Here is a 15,544-nt window from a genome sequence, read left to right as displayed (position 1 = left end):
TGTAGTGTATTTTAACTTAATTTATGCCAATGATCATTTTCAATTTCCTTTTACGTACTCTACCATTGGGTGGACTTTTCCAAAGATTTTTCGTTGGGAAATTCCATTAATCCGTTTGACATTTCGCCGTTGAGTTGAAGCGACCCAGTTTGACATCGCCTTCAGTGCGAAAATCTCGAAACTTTTTTCCTCTTTTTTTTTTGCAGTTTTCGCGAAATACCCCAAAAGAGCACGTCGAAGAAGTAGGAGCAGGAAAGTTGGGTAAAAAGGTGGGGGAGGAAAAAGCAAAAAATACGCGCCAAACTGTATGACATTATGGCCATTGCCAGGAGTTGTTGTTGATGTTGCTGGCCCACGCGCTCTACGTGCAATGTCACCCATAATGTCAACCCCACATACATATACCGAACTCAGAGGCACTGAGAAAAAAAGTGGCACGCAAACCCAAAAATGATCCCTTAGTTTCTCATTTTGAAATTATTTTATTATAATCAACAAAATGTTATTCGTTTTATAAACAGGATATGATATATGATGTGCCAACAAACAGCAAACCATTTTTAGGAAAAAACAGAGAACTGAAAAAATTAAAAGATTTCCGAAAAATAGGACTTTAATAAAGTTCTTTACGATTAAAAAAAAATCTGTCCTTAAGAAGTCTATAAATGGGTGCATTAAAAATTTAAAAAACAGTTTTTCAATAGTTTGGGTCTATGAACCACTTGCAGAACTTAATGTATATTTCTTTTATTAAGGAGTTATAAAATTTACGCCGTTCAATTAAAGAAAAAAACTTTTTAATATTGTGTTAATTACTATATATGTATATAATAACATATTTTAAGAAACATACTGGTGATTTTTTTCTGTGTACTCAGCTACATCCACTAATACCCCGCACACCTTTATAGAAATCCACTCACACTCGCTGAAACTTCCGCTCTGGTTGCATTGTTCATTTAAATTCTAATTTGTATTTGGTGCACTCGACAGTGGGACAGCCTTCAGGGCGGGATTAGGGGGCGTGGCAGAGGACAGTGGGCGTTGGGTGGCGGCAGAGGACACGTTTCCTGCCAGTGGACAGGTGTATAGGTCGACATGGGCCCTGACTTCGAACCACCCTAAATATGCACAAAAAGAAGTCAGCCCAGCCAGTGCTCCAATAATGTCCTTGAAAAAAGGCAAATTCAACTTGCCAACTTTCGTTTGCTGTTTGTCGTGGGCGTAGGTGAGACTTCACCGGGGGGCGTGGTTCCCAACATACACAATTTGTTATTGTTACCTGCTCGACTCCCCAGGTGAGTTCATCTTGATTCCGCTTTTCGCTGGCAAATTTGAATTTCCTCTAGATTTGCAATCATATTTTCAAGAGAGAGAAAATTCTATTGCGTAGAAAAATCATCTGCAAGTATTGAAAGTGCATAAATTTATTGATAAACGAAAGTTTCACAAAGTTTTTCGCAAAGAAAATGTGCAAAATTAAGAAGAAAACTTTGGTTCGTTTGGGGTTTTTCAAAGAATACAGTTTTAATGTGTTTTAAGAAATTAATTTCTAGCTTGCTTTAAAGAAGATTTTAAATGAATGAAAATATATTAATTTGTATACATTTTTTAATGTTAAGTTGATTGTAGTCTTATTTTGAAATGTTAATCTCTTTCTTTAAATTTAACTTGGATAATTCCCATTTCTCTTTATTTTTCCCTGTCTCATTCCGTAATCTAGAATTTCCTTATCTTACTTTCATTGCATTGTTGGCTATCGGCAATTCCAATCTGTAGGCTCCCTGGTTTTTCCGGCGTTTCCCTGCATTTTCCCTCGCCAGTTAAGCCGACATGTCGTTTCATTTAAAGTTTATCGCGTTTTCCCTTTGCTTTCCATCCCCTTTCCAGCCCCTTTCCATCCCGTTTCCATCCCTTTCCTTCGGTTTTAGTGGGCATTCTGAGTTTTTTAATTCAGTTGCAGTTTGTTGTTGGCGCTGCTTTAGTTGATTAAAAACCGCACTCAAAGTGGAAATGCGCTTTTCTTTGTTCGCCCCTCCATCTGGCTATCTCTTTCCCTTTCACCATCCCCGTCTCAGTCGCACAGTGTGTCTTATGGCTTTTGTTCTGGAATTTATAGCAGGTTTAACCCACTTCGCCGCAATGCTCTCGATTTCAAGCCCCAAGGCTGTCGGCCATGTAAACTTTTTAAATTAGTTGTCAAATGCAAGCTGCTAAGCGGAATGCGATAACATATAACATATATACATACAAACAAACATACAAACATCCAAGGGAAAATCGCTAACTGGCATTAATTAAAAGTCAAAATATTTCCAGAGTTTTATGTCCGTTGCGGAATGCTGCATATTATTGCGTGCCATGGGTGCATTGACTCCGCCTCGCGAATGAAATGCAACTCAATGGGAAAACGTTGTTCAAATGTTTCAGCCAACTTTTACTCGGCGAAAAACTATAATCTTAAATCTTAGATAAGCCAATTAAACGAAGTTCAAGTGTGGTTAACAGTCCCAACTTGGAAAAGCTAATTTAATTGGTGAATTTTTCAGTGATAAATGTTTTAGGAAACTATAATTCCAACATTTGCCATTTAAGAAATAAAAATAATAATAAATATAATAAATATTGATATAGTTTTAATTTATGTTTTCCTAGTTTATTTTGTAAATTTTCTTGTAAAAAATTGTTTTTCCAATTTTACCAAATTTTCTTGAAACAAAAGATTTTTAATTTTTGTTTTTTTGGACCACCGTTTTCCATTTTTCAACTTTAAATAAGAAAGTCTAGATTTTAATTTAAATTAAGTTTTCCTAGTTTATTTTGTAAATTTTCTTGTAACAAATTGTGTTTTTCTAAGCTAGTTTTAAATAGAACTTGTTACAATTTTGACTTGTACATCTTTGTACTGAATAAAAAGTTTGATTTGATAAAAGCCAAAAGTTTCATTGCATTGTAGAGAAGGATGTTTCCTATGTCACCGGTTTGATTTTGTTGCATATAAAACCATATAATAATTTTTGCCTGTGTAGCTTAGCTGCAGCCTGTGGCTCTTTGGTTGCTTACAGGGTAAGCCGCTCCTCAGGCTTCATCGTAGTTGGGCTTATCGTTAAACTTGACGGATCCCCTTTGCCGGATATTATCGCGGGTCTGGCGCTTGTACTGACCCCTGGGCGCCTTGGCCAGCGGCTGCTCGAAGGCCACGGCACTGGGTCCAATGGGACTGGACAGCTGGAAGCCGCTGTGGGCCACCTCCGATGGCCACTTCTCGCCGTGCATGGCGTCCACGAGGGCGGACTCCAGGTCGTCCTCCTCCTCCAGCTGCTGTTTGTGCTGCTGCCTCTGGTGGCGCTGCTGATCCTGCAGGCGGGCCCTCAGGCTGCTCATCGCGAAGGATGGTGGTGTGGTGCTGCCCACGGAGTTATCCTCATCCTCGCGGATCACATACACCTCCTTGTTGTGATGGTGGTGCTTACGTGGTCTCCGCGTGGTGGTGCTGGCCTCTCGTTCGCGGAATTTCTTCAGGAACGAAGCCGGATAGTTGGGTGCCTCTGTGGTGGTACTGGTGGTCGTGGTCGTCGTACTGGAAGGACTGCGATGTCTGGGTCTCGGAGGAGGTGGTGGCTGAGACCTGAAAGTCATGCCCTGACTGGGCACAAAGCCACTCTCCATGGAGGCCACCGCCTCCACCGTCTCCACCTCACCACTGGCCTCACCCGTATGCTCGGTGACCTCGTACCGGTGACCCATTTGCTTGGCCACCTCGTTCTCCGCCTCCTCTTCCTCCTCCCTCTCATACTCGTAGCTCACCAGCTTTTCGGGTTTTGGCAACATTTCATGATCTCCACCACTGGATATATCGGTGTGCAGATGGGTTAGGGCCTGTGGCCTTAGGGTCACAAAAGACGAAGGCGTTTCACCCGCCTTGTAAACGGGTTTCCAGCTCTGATACTCCATGATCTTGCCAGATATCACTTCGTTGGAGGATCCACCTCGTGGTCGCTTCTTGAAGTACTTCTCCATAATGGCCTCATCGCTGGTCATGGGTGCTTTGCCCTCGGCTATAAGTTCCTGCTCCTTTTCCAACTGCCTCATCCGGTGATCACCATGTATCGAGTGAGCTATCATCACTGTGGATTCTGTGACAGTGGGTTTTGGTATGGGTCTCCTAAGTTTAACCACCTTCTTAGGTGACGGCCTCATCTTGATGATCTTCATGGGCTTGTTGTTATGGGGATTGCGGATGATGTACTTCACCCGCGTCATCTCTGTGGGCAGGAAATCCATGTTGGACTTTTGGGCATATCCCGCCGTGCTTGGCATGAGATCCGTGAACATCGACTTCATGGCCCTGGCTCCATTGAACATACGTCCCAACACGCCACCCATTACGGAGTTGTTCATCTCTTGCCACATGAAACGTCGTTGGATTCTGTGGGAAAAGCGAAAGTAAATTTTACGAATTTTATTAGCCTATTACGACTATCATTTAAGATTTGAGTTTCAATAAACTGTAAGAAAAAGCGTGAAGTTTAAGGAAAGTGCTTGAGGTTCATTTAGAGACTTTAAAAATCGTTATATAAGGGGTGTCTTAAAAACATTTAATGTTTCAAATCGTAAACATTTGCTATGGCCAATTTTTCATGACTATCTCTTTCGACTTTCAGTTGATAATACTTTAACACCTTTAAACACCAATCAAACGCTTTGATGTTTATCGTTTCCTTTTTAGCAAATTAATTAAGCCTCTTATTTTTGATCCGATTTTATGGAGTCCACTCACCTGTGATCCTCTGCCTGCTGTTCGCCCCTGATCAAAATCAGCTTTAGCAGCAACAGCAGCCAAATCCAATTGATCTACGAGAGTTGAAGTAATCCAAATGCAACCGGATGCAAATCGGTTGACAATGTCAATTAGCTGATGTGTTACACTTCCTCGGTAATCCATTTCTGGCTTACTTACGCAATGCTTCCTCATGTTGGCCAACAGACTTGAATATTCCCACCGTTGCTGCTTGATTTGAATATAAATTTTCAACAGATTTTCGATTTAAGACCCTCTTTTCGTGGCTGCTGGCGAATTTCAACTGTCGGCGCCTGCGCGCCAAGCACTTGCTTTTATATACTACTAGCTGCAAGTTGGTAGTTGCAAGTTGCTAGTTGGTAGCTGCAAGTTGCTGGTGGCAAGTTGCAGTTGCTCCAATTATTATGGTAGCTAGTTGGCTTTGAGCTTGGCATTGGCATTTTCACTTTCGTACTTTCGTGGGGAACAATGGGCTTTTGACTGATAGGCTGGCCGCCTTTCGTGGGGCAATTAGTTCCATTACTTTTCGGTATCTATAGTGCCTGTGGTTTTTTTGTCTGTCTGTCTGCTTGGGTTTTCCTTCCTTTATTTTGCCTTGTTTTTTTTTTTTTTTGCTTTCTTCTACTCTCCATTTCTATTTGGCTTTTAGTTTCCGTGTGCATTTTCTTGCTGCTTGATTTCGCCTGCATTTTGCAGCTGCCTACCGGTTGGCATGCGATCTTTGAGTAAGTTTTAAATATTTCTTAAATTTCATCAAAAGCTTCGATTTGCACCAGGCACCAGTGCAACTGTTTAATTATGACTTAATAATTATTAATGAGCGTTTTCGGCTTCTGCCTTGCTGGCTGCACTTCAATTTATCGACGCCAGGCATTGCCCCACAATGTATTGCATCCTCATCATCATCGTCCTCATGCAATATAGTGGTGTATATATAATCATCATCAATACGCCATCTGTGGGCCGAAACGTGCCAAACGATTCGGTTCGGTAAATGACTTTGTGGCGTGTGTGCACTTTTCTGCCCATCATCATCGTTATAATGATGGCCATGGTAATGCTGTTGATGTTTGTTGAGATATTTTTTTTTTGTTCAAAGTGCTCCACTCGAACGCATATATCTCTGCGGCAGGTGGCGCCACTTCAAAGTCAAATGCCTCATTATCAGGAGACGTGTGTCAACTGCAAAAATATTTAATGATATTTATTTCGAGATTGAGTGGTCATGAGAGAAATTAATTTTCATAGTTCTCTGATGTTTATTAGTAATTTAAATCATCAGTTTTCGGATTGTTTTGCCAAAGTAGTGGAGTTGTATTGCTGAATCAAGAGTTTTGTTTCACGCAACCTACATATGTCAACAATTAACAAAATGTTTTAATGAAGCTTTTTGTTTGTTTGAGTTAGTTAAACATAGAAAAAAATATATATTTACTGAAATAGTTGTCAAATTAAATTAAATTAAAGTGCTTTTTATTAATTTAAAGCTAGAGCAGACTAACATAAAAGTTATGCAATTCAAATGGTTTATTTCGTTTATAGAAATGAACTGGAATGCTCCACATTTGTCTACTTAAGGCCTGAATGTAATTAAATAGTTTAAGTCTTTGCCGCATCTATAGACTTGAACAATGTTTAATTAAACAATGGCTTATCTGTTCTCTAACGTGCCTACTTATCAGAATATCAGACTTCAATAAATTTAAGCCATTTTAAGCCGCTTTGGCTTGCCCTTTACGGACTTATCAAGTTCCAATAATTGCATTTGTGCACTAATTAAACATCTGTTAAATAGAACGAGGCGGACGGACATTAATATGTATGTATATATGCAGTACCACACAGGCATATCAATTGGGTTTGCTCAGCTCTTTGGTTGCCGGCACATTACGCATACGCAACGTTGAGCGAGCTGAAGCCTTGTTCAAAACGCGCTCCACGCTTCAGTCAATAATGTATTTAAAATGCCATTTGTGTAAATGGATTATGTAATCGATGCAACATTGTGGCAGTAGCAGCTAATGCAATATACCCCTGCCCCTGATCCTTTGGCCTCTCCAATCGGTACATTGTACATGCTCCACTTGTATGTACGCACATGCATATAGACATATTTGTGTTATTGCTGCCTAGCCTGACTTTGCTGATAATGCTAGCTTACAGCCGGAGTCCTGAACTCCTTGTCGTTGTAGTCGTCCTTGCATAAAAGCAAATTGATGCCCTAAGCCAAATATAAACACAATAAAACCAAACAAGCCGCAACAACAGTGAGCCAGCACACACGCACACAGAGAGAAAATGTCCTTTAATACTAAGTAAAGTTTTTTTAAATAATTTAATTTGGTTAAGATAAATATATATAAGCAACATTATTTTTATAAGTATGCATAGCAAAATCAATAGTTTAAATTAGTTAGTTAGCTAACAAATTATTGTATCTTTAAGAAAAAGTTCTTTACGCTGGCATTATAATACTTTTGAAAGTCCTATATTCTTCAAATGAGTTTTCTTCATAGTTCCTCAATGCCTAATTCATTATCACTTAAAAGCATCAAAAACCATTGACCAACAAATGGACGAAGATATTTTTCCCAGTGGATACAAATGCCTGAAGGGAATGTGAGTTTGTGAAGGGAGAACTGGTTGGTACTGCCTGTATCCTGTATCAGTTGGCCAAGCATAAGGCGAAAGCTAACTGCAAATTGTATGAGCTCGAATTTAGCCTCGGTGCCACAGATTTTTTTCATCTCGCCCCCTCATCTTGTAGCCAAAACGTTGATAACATTCGCATTTCGGGTCTTAGGATAGACACTCTTTTGGCCAGATAGCCAAGGCTCGAAGGATAACAAAAGCATTGCCTGCTGCAATAACTTTGACGAGCAATGGCAACATGCCGGAGAATCGGACCCTGATTGATACGGATCGATGGTCGCTTACATTAGACATCACATAGTGGCCAAAAGGGGCAGGGGCGTGGCCAGATTACAGATGACACCAAAGAGCTGACGTTGATGCAGTTCACTGGAGAAAGTTGGGAAAACAGGACAGGAAAAGTCAATGCAAACAATGCCACAGAAACTATTACAAATTTTAAAATAAATGAGTTTGATGATATTCCTTAAAGCTTCAAGAGTGCCAAATGTATAAATGTATGTAAATTTCTGCAGTTCGCTACAGAAAGTTCGATAAATAGAGCAGGAAAAGTCAATATAAATAAGGTATACATTTTTAAGAACCTTTTTAAAATTGAAATAAGATTTTTACTTATATTATTGTAAAGCTTAAAGAGTTTATATATGAATGTCAAACACTTGCTCCTTAAAATCTTATACATTTCCATATAGCTGACCATAATTGCCTTTAAAAATAAATTTATTTTCCCGACGTCCCTGTTTTCTGTTTTTATTTTTCTTGTATAAACCAATTTGTTGATATTGATGCTGCTGTTGTTGTTCTTTCTGCTGTTGCTGCACTTAAAATTATATTTACGTTTATTTTGCCGGAGTAAAAATGCATTTACCTGACGTCCGCTGGTCGAAGACCTCTCAACCTTTCGTCCTTTTCCTGCATTTTTTCTGGAGTCTCAGCCGTATCCTGATGTCCTTATTGCTCTTGCCTGCACTGATTTAAAGCCAGGAGCACTTCTGTTGTTCCGGTTTTTTTTTCATTTTTCTTTATATACTTTTTTAGTTGCTGCTACTCCGGTCTCGTTGCAGTTTTGCGACACCATTTTATGGTCGAAACACAAAAGATGGAGATGCTGGAGATATTGCGCATACGCCACGTTTTCTTAGCTCTCCATCCATGGATTGTGAGCTCATGTGAATGTGACTGGGCCATCACAAAAGCTTTGAAGTTGCATAGATAAGCTTCGGTTGGAGCAAATGCTGCATAACCCCAAGCGATTTGGCCGCGAAGGCGACAACTGGCAGTAGTGGGTCGGTCTTTTGGGACGGGCTTTCGCAGTGAGGAGAAAACATAAACTTATGTCATAAGCCATAGCCTCTTGGCAACGCACAAGGGTCCCGTCCCAGGCATTAACCCATGTAAGCCGAAGTGTGGCAGACAATGGCCGCGGGCCCCGCAGATACTAGATGCCAGATACCCCGGATACCCAGAATACCCCCATTCTATGCGCACACTAAAAGAAAAAGCATGGCCCGCACACATTTTAAGCTTATTTAATGCGCGCATAAATTATTCAAAGTGGACTTTGTGGGGGGGAGGAGGCGAAAAAAGCTTCGCGTCCTGGGCATACTCAATTATTTTAGATTATGTTTGGATTAGTGGTGGTCAGGAGGGCAGGACTCCACTCGGAGTCCACCCGGTTCAATGGTCCCTCCGTCTGGTTATTGCACTTTATTGTCATTGGAGTCGCACTGGCGATGACAGCCCTCCGAATGGCTTTTGGTGGAAAGCCGGCTTCCTCCTCCAGTTCTTTTTTTTCGGCTGTGGCCTGCAGCCCGGCCCAATCAATATTTAATTGACCCATTTCAGGGCATTCTTTTACTATGAATGGGGAGTTTTTTCCCCGGTGAAAAGCATTTTATCAATAGCCGCGAATAAAGAGTGGGAGATTAAAGTTAAACCATAAGTCAATATGGTGAGTGTTATATACTTTTATTTTATAGATTTTTTTTTAGCTGTTGGGGAGTAATTGTCGTTTAAACGATATGTAAAATATGCCTTTCTAGGGTTTCTTAGGGTTTCTGGCCTTATATCAGGATTTTGCAAAGTGGTTTGGTCTGTGCAATTGATTGATTTTCGAATTTATTGAATTTTAATATATCTAACTTCGGGTTCATTTCAAAAAACTGTACATTTTACCATCTAATGATCTTTGTATATTTTATTTATGCCTCTATTACCTTCAATTTTGCCATTTGGGCCAACGTTATATTTCCTTTAAGTTCTCAGATAGACCTTTTTCACCTCAAGATACTCGGGAACTCCAGGGCAGTGAGCCATTTAGGGCATAAATTAGATTAGAACAGACTATAGCCGGTTCGTAATGGGCGCTGAAAGCATTTTTTAGCCGCTTTTGCCAGGCCATATACTTAATTTATATTAATGTGGCCGACATCTCTCTTTGTCTCTGCGCTTTGTACATCTGCCAGCGTCCTAAATTAATTTACACGACAAAAAGCGAGTATCTGCAGAATCCCTGATGCCCCAAAAAATCCTCGTCACTTGCCACTTATTTTATTGTTACTTTTTCGGGCCCTCAATTCACTTGCATCGCCATTGATGATGGGTTGTTGTTGCTGCTGCTGCTGCCACGGCTGTCATATTCAATCAAATTTGTTATGGAAATAAATTGACAAATAAATTGTTGTATCAATTTATTCGTATCATTAGCGTGTCCCATGGCGGCAAATTGGTTTTCAATTTGATTTCCAAATGAATTGATGGAATTTAAAAAGATTTAGGTTTTTTTTCTGCGAGTAAGCTATTCTTTTGTGGGATTATTTCGGAGTAATTGACTTTGTTACAATAAGAAATTTAAATGGGTTTTTAAATATTTTAAATGATAACTAATGCAAAAGCAGTTGGAAAAAATGCCGTATTTTAAACATATTGGTTTTTCGAAAATGTTTGGATTTATTGGTTGTAAAAATGGTGATTATGTGGGTTAATCCCAATTTAGATTACATTTTAAATGGTCAAACTGTGTTGTTTACGTTCGTAGAAATGAATGTTTTTTGATATGCTTTAAGCAAATAAATCTATTACTATCGGACTGACCCAGTTTTTTCATCACTTTTATTGTGGCAGCTTGTGGTTTTCCCTGCCCATTGATACGCACACATTGTGTTTCATTTCGATTCTGGAGCCGTAACCTCAGAATTCGCCGGCGGCAACGACACGCTGATTAAATCAAATAACTTATGGCTTAGCTGCTGCCTTTCCCTCGTCCTCCGTTCGTCCTTGGACTCCAGGATCAGAGGCAGACGTTCCTTGCTTTTTGGAGTAAGGAGCAAGGATACTCCCAGTTGTCGGACAACGGAAATCAGCGCTGCCCAATCTGCTGTGTGGCCGAGTTTGGTTTGGTTTGGCTTGGTTTAGTTTCTTTTTCTTCTTTTTGGCTGTATGGATAGTTCGGTGGTGCAGAGGTGAAGTGGAGCACCACCGCCGTGGCTCATTGTGTATGAAATTTGCTCAACTGCAAGCCAAGCAGAAGGAAATTGCACATACAAACACACAACCGCACAGCCTTATCCTGCTCACTGGATTCTATTTCTTTTTTTCACCAGAAGCTTCTCCTTTTCTGCTCGACTGCTGATGCGAAAGCTTCCTTGGGGCACTCAGAAAAACATAGTGAACATTTTACATAATAACTAGATATTTGGACAACGATTCACTAGTAAGGTAATACTTAAATACCAAAATGTTTATTTGGTTTTCCTAACAATAACTTAAAATCTAATCAAAGTACATTGGTCAAAAAATTATACTGAAAAAATTTTGTAACTCCATAAAATGTATTTAAATACTTCAGATTACGGAGTACAATGGCGCCTGCTGTTGCACGCTGTACGTGTGCCGGCAAAGGCTCAGCAGAGCAATTCCCTATGCCCTTTTTATGTGAAGCTACTAACCGCTGAATAAAATTAAAATGTATAAAAAATATTTAAAAAAAATTTATAATTGCATATAAATTTAATTTACAAAGATTTACAAAGATATGCCCTTTTTATGTGAAGCTACTAACCGCTGAATAAAATTAAAATGTATAAAAAATATTTAAAAAAAATTTATAATTGCATATAATTTTAATTTACAAAGATTAAGAAGTTTTAATATTTTGTTTTAACATAGAAAACTTATTTGTAAAATAATAAGTAAATGAAATGTTCCCTTTAAGTAAATCGTAGATCTTTTTAAATTAAGATCTAAGTGTGGGAATAATAGAGCGGTTTCAAACTGATTTGGTTTATTTTTTTTAAGTGTACAACTTGTGCTGCCATTTTGCTTAGCCATACACTTGAAAACGTTTACAGTCCGTTGCCGAGTGTGTTTGTGTGGGTGTTCTCCTGTTTGTGGTGGTGCGTGTGCGAGTGTGTGTGAGAGAAAGACTTTCATTGTTAGTGTCGCTGTCGCAATGTTCATCTTTTGTTTCAATTGCTGCTCTGCTGACGGTCAGCTCAGATTTCTGGCCGTATCTAAGCGGAATCATCCCATCGTCCTCTTCCCATTCCCCTTCCCTTCAAGCGGTTGGTTTATTGCAATTGATTTTGACGCCGCTGTTTATGCCAACTGAAGAACAATCGGAGCAGTTTAATCCAACTGCCACTGCCACATTCGCTTTTGTGTTTGTGTAAGCATTTCCCGATTGCGATTGCGATGTAAGGCAAATAAAATCGGAGCTTAGGTGAAGTATCTGGGGAGCGGGCAAATGCAGAGCTATATCTGTTATAGGCGGCCATAAAGCATGGTTGCAATAGTGGAAAGCAAAGGTCTTAAAATTTATGCACATACGCCAAGCAAAAGCAAAAGAAAGACAAGTTTCACTTAAATACTAGTCTTCAATGCTTACATATTTTTTTACAGTCCAATGAACATATGCGTAATGAATTGAATAGTTAACTAATTGTACTTTGACTTACTAAAATATTTATGGCTCAATAAATGTGCAAAGAAATCCTATATCATAATCATGTTTGGTTTAAAGCCCTTAATTTTTACAAAAAAACTATGATTTATGTCACAATACTAAAAGAAAGCATTTTGAAATTACAGATTTTTAGAAGTTTTGATTATTAGCTCATGTCCTTAATCTTAACGGATAATTTGCAAGTTCTATCCCTAGGTTTACTGAAATGTTAATTACACTTTGTGTTATCGAGGTATAACTATAAGCGTATCGAATATACTATAGAGTTTAATGGAGAAAGTGAAATAAATGTGTATGTAACAAGGGTTTACTTATTTTAAATAAAAAATTCACCAATTTACAATTCCGTTGACCTTCCACCACTAAAAACCCCGTTTTCCATCATTTTTGCAGCTACGTGCACGGCATTGGTTCGGAGACCCGCAACTCGCTCTTCCATTTGCACAACGGACGCGACATGGTCCTGGTCACCACCTGTCGCCACGGGAAGAGTTGGCGGGAGCTGCAGGATAATCGCTGCGACGAGGACAACCGCGAGTACGACAGGTAAGTGGATGTGGATGTGGAGATGGAGATGGAGACGGAGATGACGATGACGATGACCCCAGACCCCAATTCGCGTTCCCCCCGGCCAATAAAGTTGCTAAGGACGATGATTGTCGCCGGCAAAGTGGCCAGAAATTGTTTCTAGCTGTCATTGGGTCCGCAAGTAATTTGTTTAGCCTCCGCCATCGTGCTAATAGCCGCCACGCCCCATCCTTTTTGCCATTAACCGGAGCCTCGGCCCCGCCCACTTTAGTCCCTCTATATTTATCTTTTATATATACGTATATGTATCTGTTGGATGTGCGTGGTGATTAATGTGCTGAAATCCGACTTGACAAGCTCATTTAAATGGCACGACACTTGGGCCAAAGGCATTTGCAATGCCAATGGATTTCGTTTAGCGCCCGAGTCGAAAATTCAGGGATGAGCACACAGGGCTGTGACTTTTCAATCATGGTCAGATGATTTGAAATGTTTCTCGGGCCAAGCTTGGCTCGTTTAGGTTGGCCAAATTAATGGTGCAAATGAAGTTGTAGAAACGGTTGTCAGGGATGAACTCGTCACCCTATAGCATGAAAGGCGTACTATTAAAGTAATGGAAAGGACACGCAGAAAAAATGATAATATATGATGATTGTTTTGCTTTTTCCTCTTTTTTCTATTTTGAAAATCATATTGTTAATATCAAACTGTTAATATGAAATTGTTTTGATACCAGTGCTGCCAGCAATCAGCTTCAAGAACAGGACAGAACATCTCAAATAAAACTGAAAAGCACAAAAAAGAGAACAAAAGTATCATCTGTATTTTTACAATTTGGCACTGAACTTAAATGGTTTGAAAAACTTATTCAATATTGTAATGATATTTTGTGCCTAACTCACCTTCGCTGAAGCATTTGAATATGTTAATTTATTTATGCGTATATTTATTAATCAAACGTTATTCAAATGATAAATGCAATTTGTTAACTTTTTAAAATATTTTATTTGCTTTAAAAAAGTTTAATTTACTTAACAATTAAAATTTAGATTCGTGGCCCTCAATGAGATAACCATAAAATACTGGTAGTTATCTGCAATATTAAATGTGATCTTACAATTGTGGCCAGCGAAAATAATCCACTCAAATCGCAAGGACATTTCAGATAACAGGAGAAACAGTCTTCATAGGGTTCGCGCTCTCTTTGTAATATTTGACATCCAATTTTCGGTGACCAAACGCAGCAATTACCGATATGTTCTTCTGTAATAAAAAAATCAGTTAAAGAATCAAAAAGCACAGTTAACTAGTTCCCGGATAACCTTTTATGTCCAAACCCTCTGGAAGGCATACATCCAAGTCGCGACTTATCGGAGTATCAGATAACGTAGTTGAACCAACATTTTCAGAATCAAATGTGGACGATAGTTTGCACACGTATCCGGTATCGGAAATATTACAACCCTTATTCTCCTCCCTACAGTCTAAGCATACGGTGTTGTTATACCTTATCGAGAAATCACTCGCACTATTACTCGCGTTATCACTCGTGTCATTGCTACTGGCCTCGGCCAATGGGCTTAAAAAGAGGATGTAACATAAATAGACTTTTATCATGATTTGAATGAAAATAATTAAAAATGAATAAGAAATACAGATTTACGTAACCCGAAACAGAATTCAATGAATGCTTTGTTGTGAAAATTAAAAAACGTGTATCATCTCAATAGGAACGACTGGGTTTCTTAAATTAAGGTTAAAAATTACCTTACGATTGGGGCACAATCAACAACTTATCAGTTCACAGATTTTTGTCAAGAGCGGTAGAAATATGTACAAAACCATCGAAAAATCACTGGTGTAGGTGCTTCCAGATTCACACGGACATGCATCTATTCTACAATCGGCGCAACCAATATCCTCTTTATCCGGATCGTATATCGCTTGGCATCCAAGCTCAGGTGACCAAAAGCAGCATTGGTCAATATCCTCTACTGAAATGTCATGAAAAATCAGTTTGAGAATTAAAATGTCGATTTCCTTCTCTGAATACCTGGTATTTCCAAGCCTTTTGGAATGCATACACTCAAGTCGGTGGTAATGCTAACAATATATTTCGTAAACCATCCACCGCCATAGGATGCCCGAAGGTTCCCCGAAACTAAGCACTCATAACCGGTTTTTGAGATTATGCACTTATCCTTCTCGTACTTCCGGCAGTCGACACATTTCAAATCCCTCTGTCCGCAGTTAATAGGCAATGGAATCAAAGCGAATATAATAAAAAATAATACTTTTAACATGTTTTTTGAAATGAATTTGTTTTATTTTATGGTCTTTTAGAGCAAGGAATGCTTTGATTCTATATATAATATATTTCGTTTTCTTATAGTAGATGAGGTTTTTAGTAATACAATAATATTCTCTGCCAAAATAAAAAGCCATAAGTCATGGCCATCTAAGAAAACCTTAGGGATTACAGATTTATACATCACAATTTTAGTAGCTTTAAGGAATACCCTCCTATTCCCATGTTACAAGTTGATTCAGGAGACCAACAGACTACATGTATATTAAATTGTTTTTTTATCCATTTAATG

At 39.0% G+C, this 15,544-nt stretch overlaps 3 protein-coding genes across 4 annotated transcripts in view; 1 reads left to right on the top strand and 2 right to left on the bottom strand.

The window, feature by feature from the left end:
* LOC119552034 (exostosin-1) overlaps window positions 1–15,544 on the top strand; it is a 76,449-nt gene that overhangs the window by 22,566 nt on the left and 38,339 nt on the right. The window contains exon 2 of the mRNA XM_037861773.1: window positions 12,810–12,962. Coding sequence (XP_037717701.1) covers window positions 12,810–12,962 — 153 coding nt within the window. The remainder of the gene's footprint in view (window positions 1–12,809; window positions 12,963–15,544) is intronic.
* Window positions 2,864–5,241, bottom strand: LOC119552037. Its single transcript, XM_037861778.1, has 3 exons — window positions 4,961–5,241; window positions 4,781–4,854; window positions 2,864–4,429 (listed from the first exon to the last, which is right to left on the bottom strand). Exons 1-3 carry the CDS (start codon window positions 4,973–4,975, stop codon window positions 3,079–3,081), a joined length of 1,440 nt encoding a protein of 479 aa, XP_037717706.1. The 5' UTR covers window positions 4,976–5,241; the 3' UTR covers window positions 2,864–3,078.
* Window positions 13,930–15,290, bottom strand: LOC119552039. Of its 2 annotated transcripts, XR_005219565.1 has the most exons (4): window positions 14,998–15,290; window positions 14,712–14,938; window positions 14,267–14,523; window positions 13,930–14,207 (listed from the first exon to the last, which is right to left on the bottom strand). XR_005219565.1 is itself a non-coding variant. In XM_037861780.1 (2 exons), the coding sequence occupies exons 1-2, from the start codon at window positions 14,559–14,561 to the stop codon at window positions 14,005–14,007; spliced, it is 498 nt and encodes a 165-aa protein (XP_037717708.1). In that variant the 5' UTR covers window positions 14,562–14,607; the 3' UTR covers window positions 13,930–14,004. The 2 variants fall into 2 exon arrangements, 1 of the variants encoding a protein (XP_037717708.1); XM_037861780.1 differs by lacking the exons at window positions 14,712–14,938; window positions 14,998–15,290 and having other exon boundaries at window positions 14,267–14,607.

Source organism: Drosophila subpulchrella, chromosome 2R (assembly GCF_014743375.2).
Source record: "Drosophila subpulchrella strain 33 F10 #4 breed RU33 chromosome 2R, RU_Dsub_v1.1 Primary Assembly, whole genome shotgun sequence".
Taxonomy (NCBI): Eukaryota; Metazoa; Arthropoda; class Insecta; order Diptera; family Drosophilidae; genus Drosophila; species Drosophila subpulchrella.
This window is presented reverse-complemented; position numbering and strand designations above follow the sequence as displayed.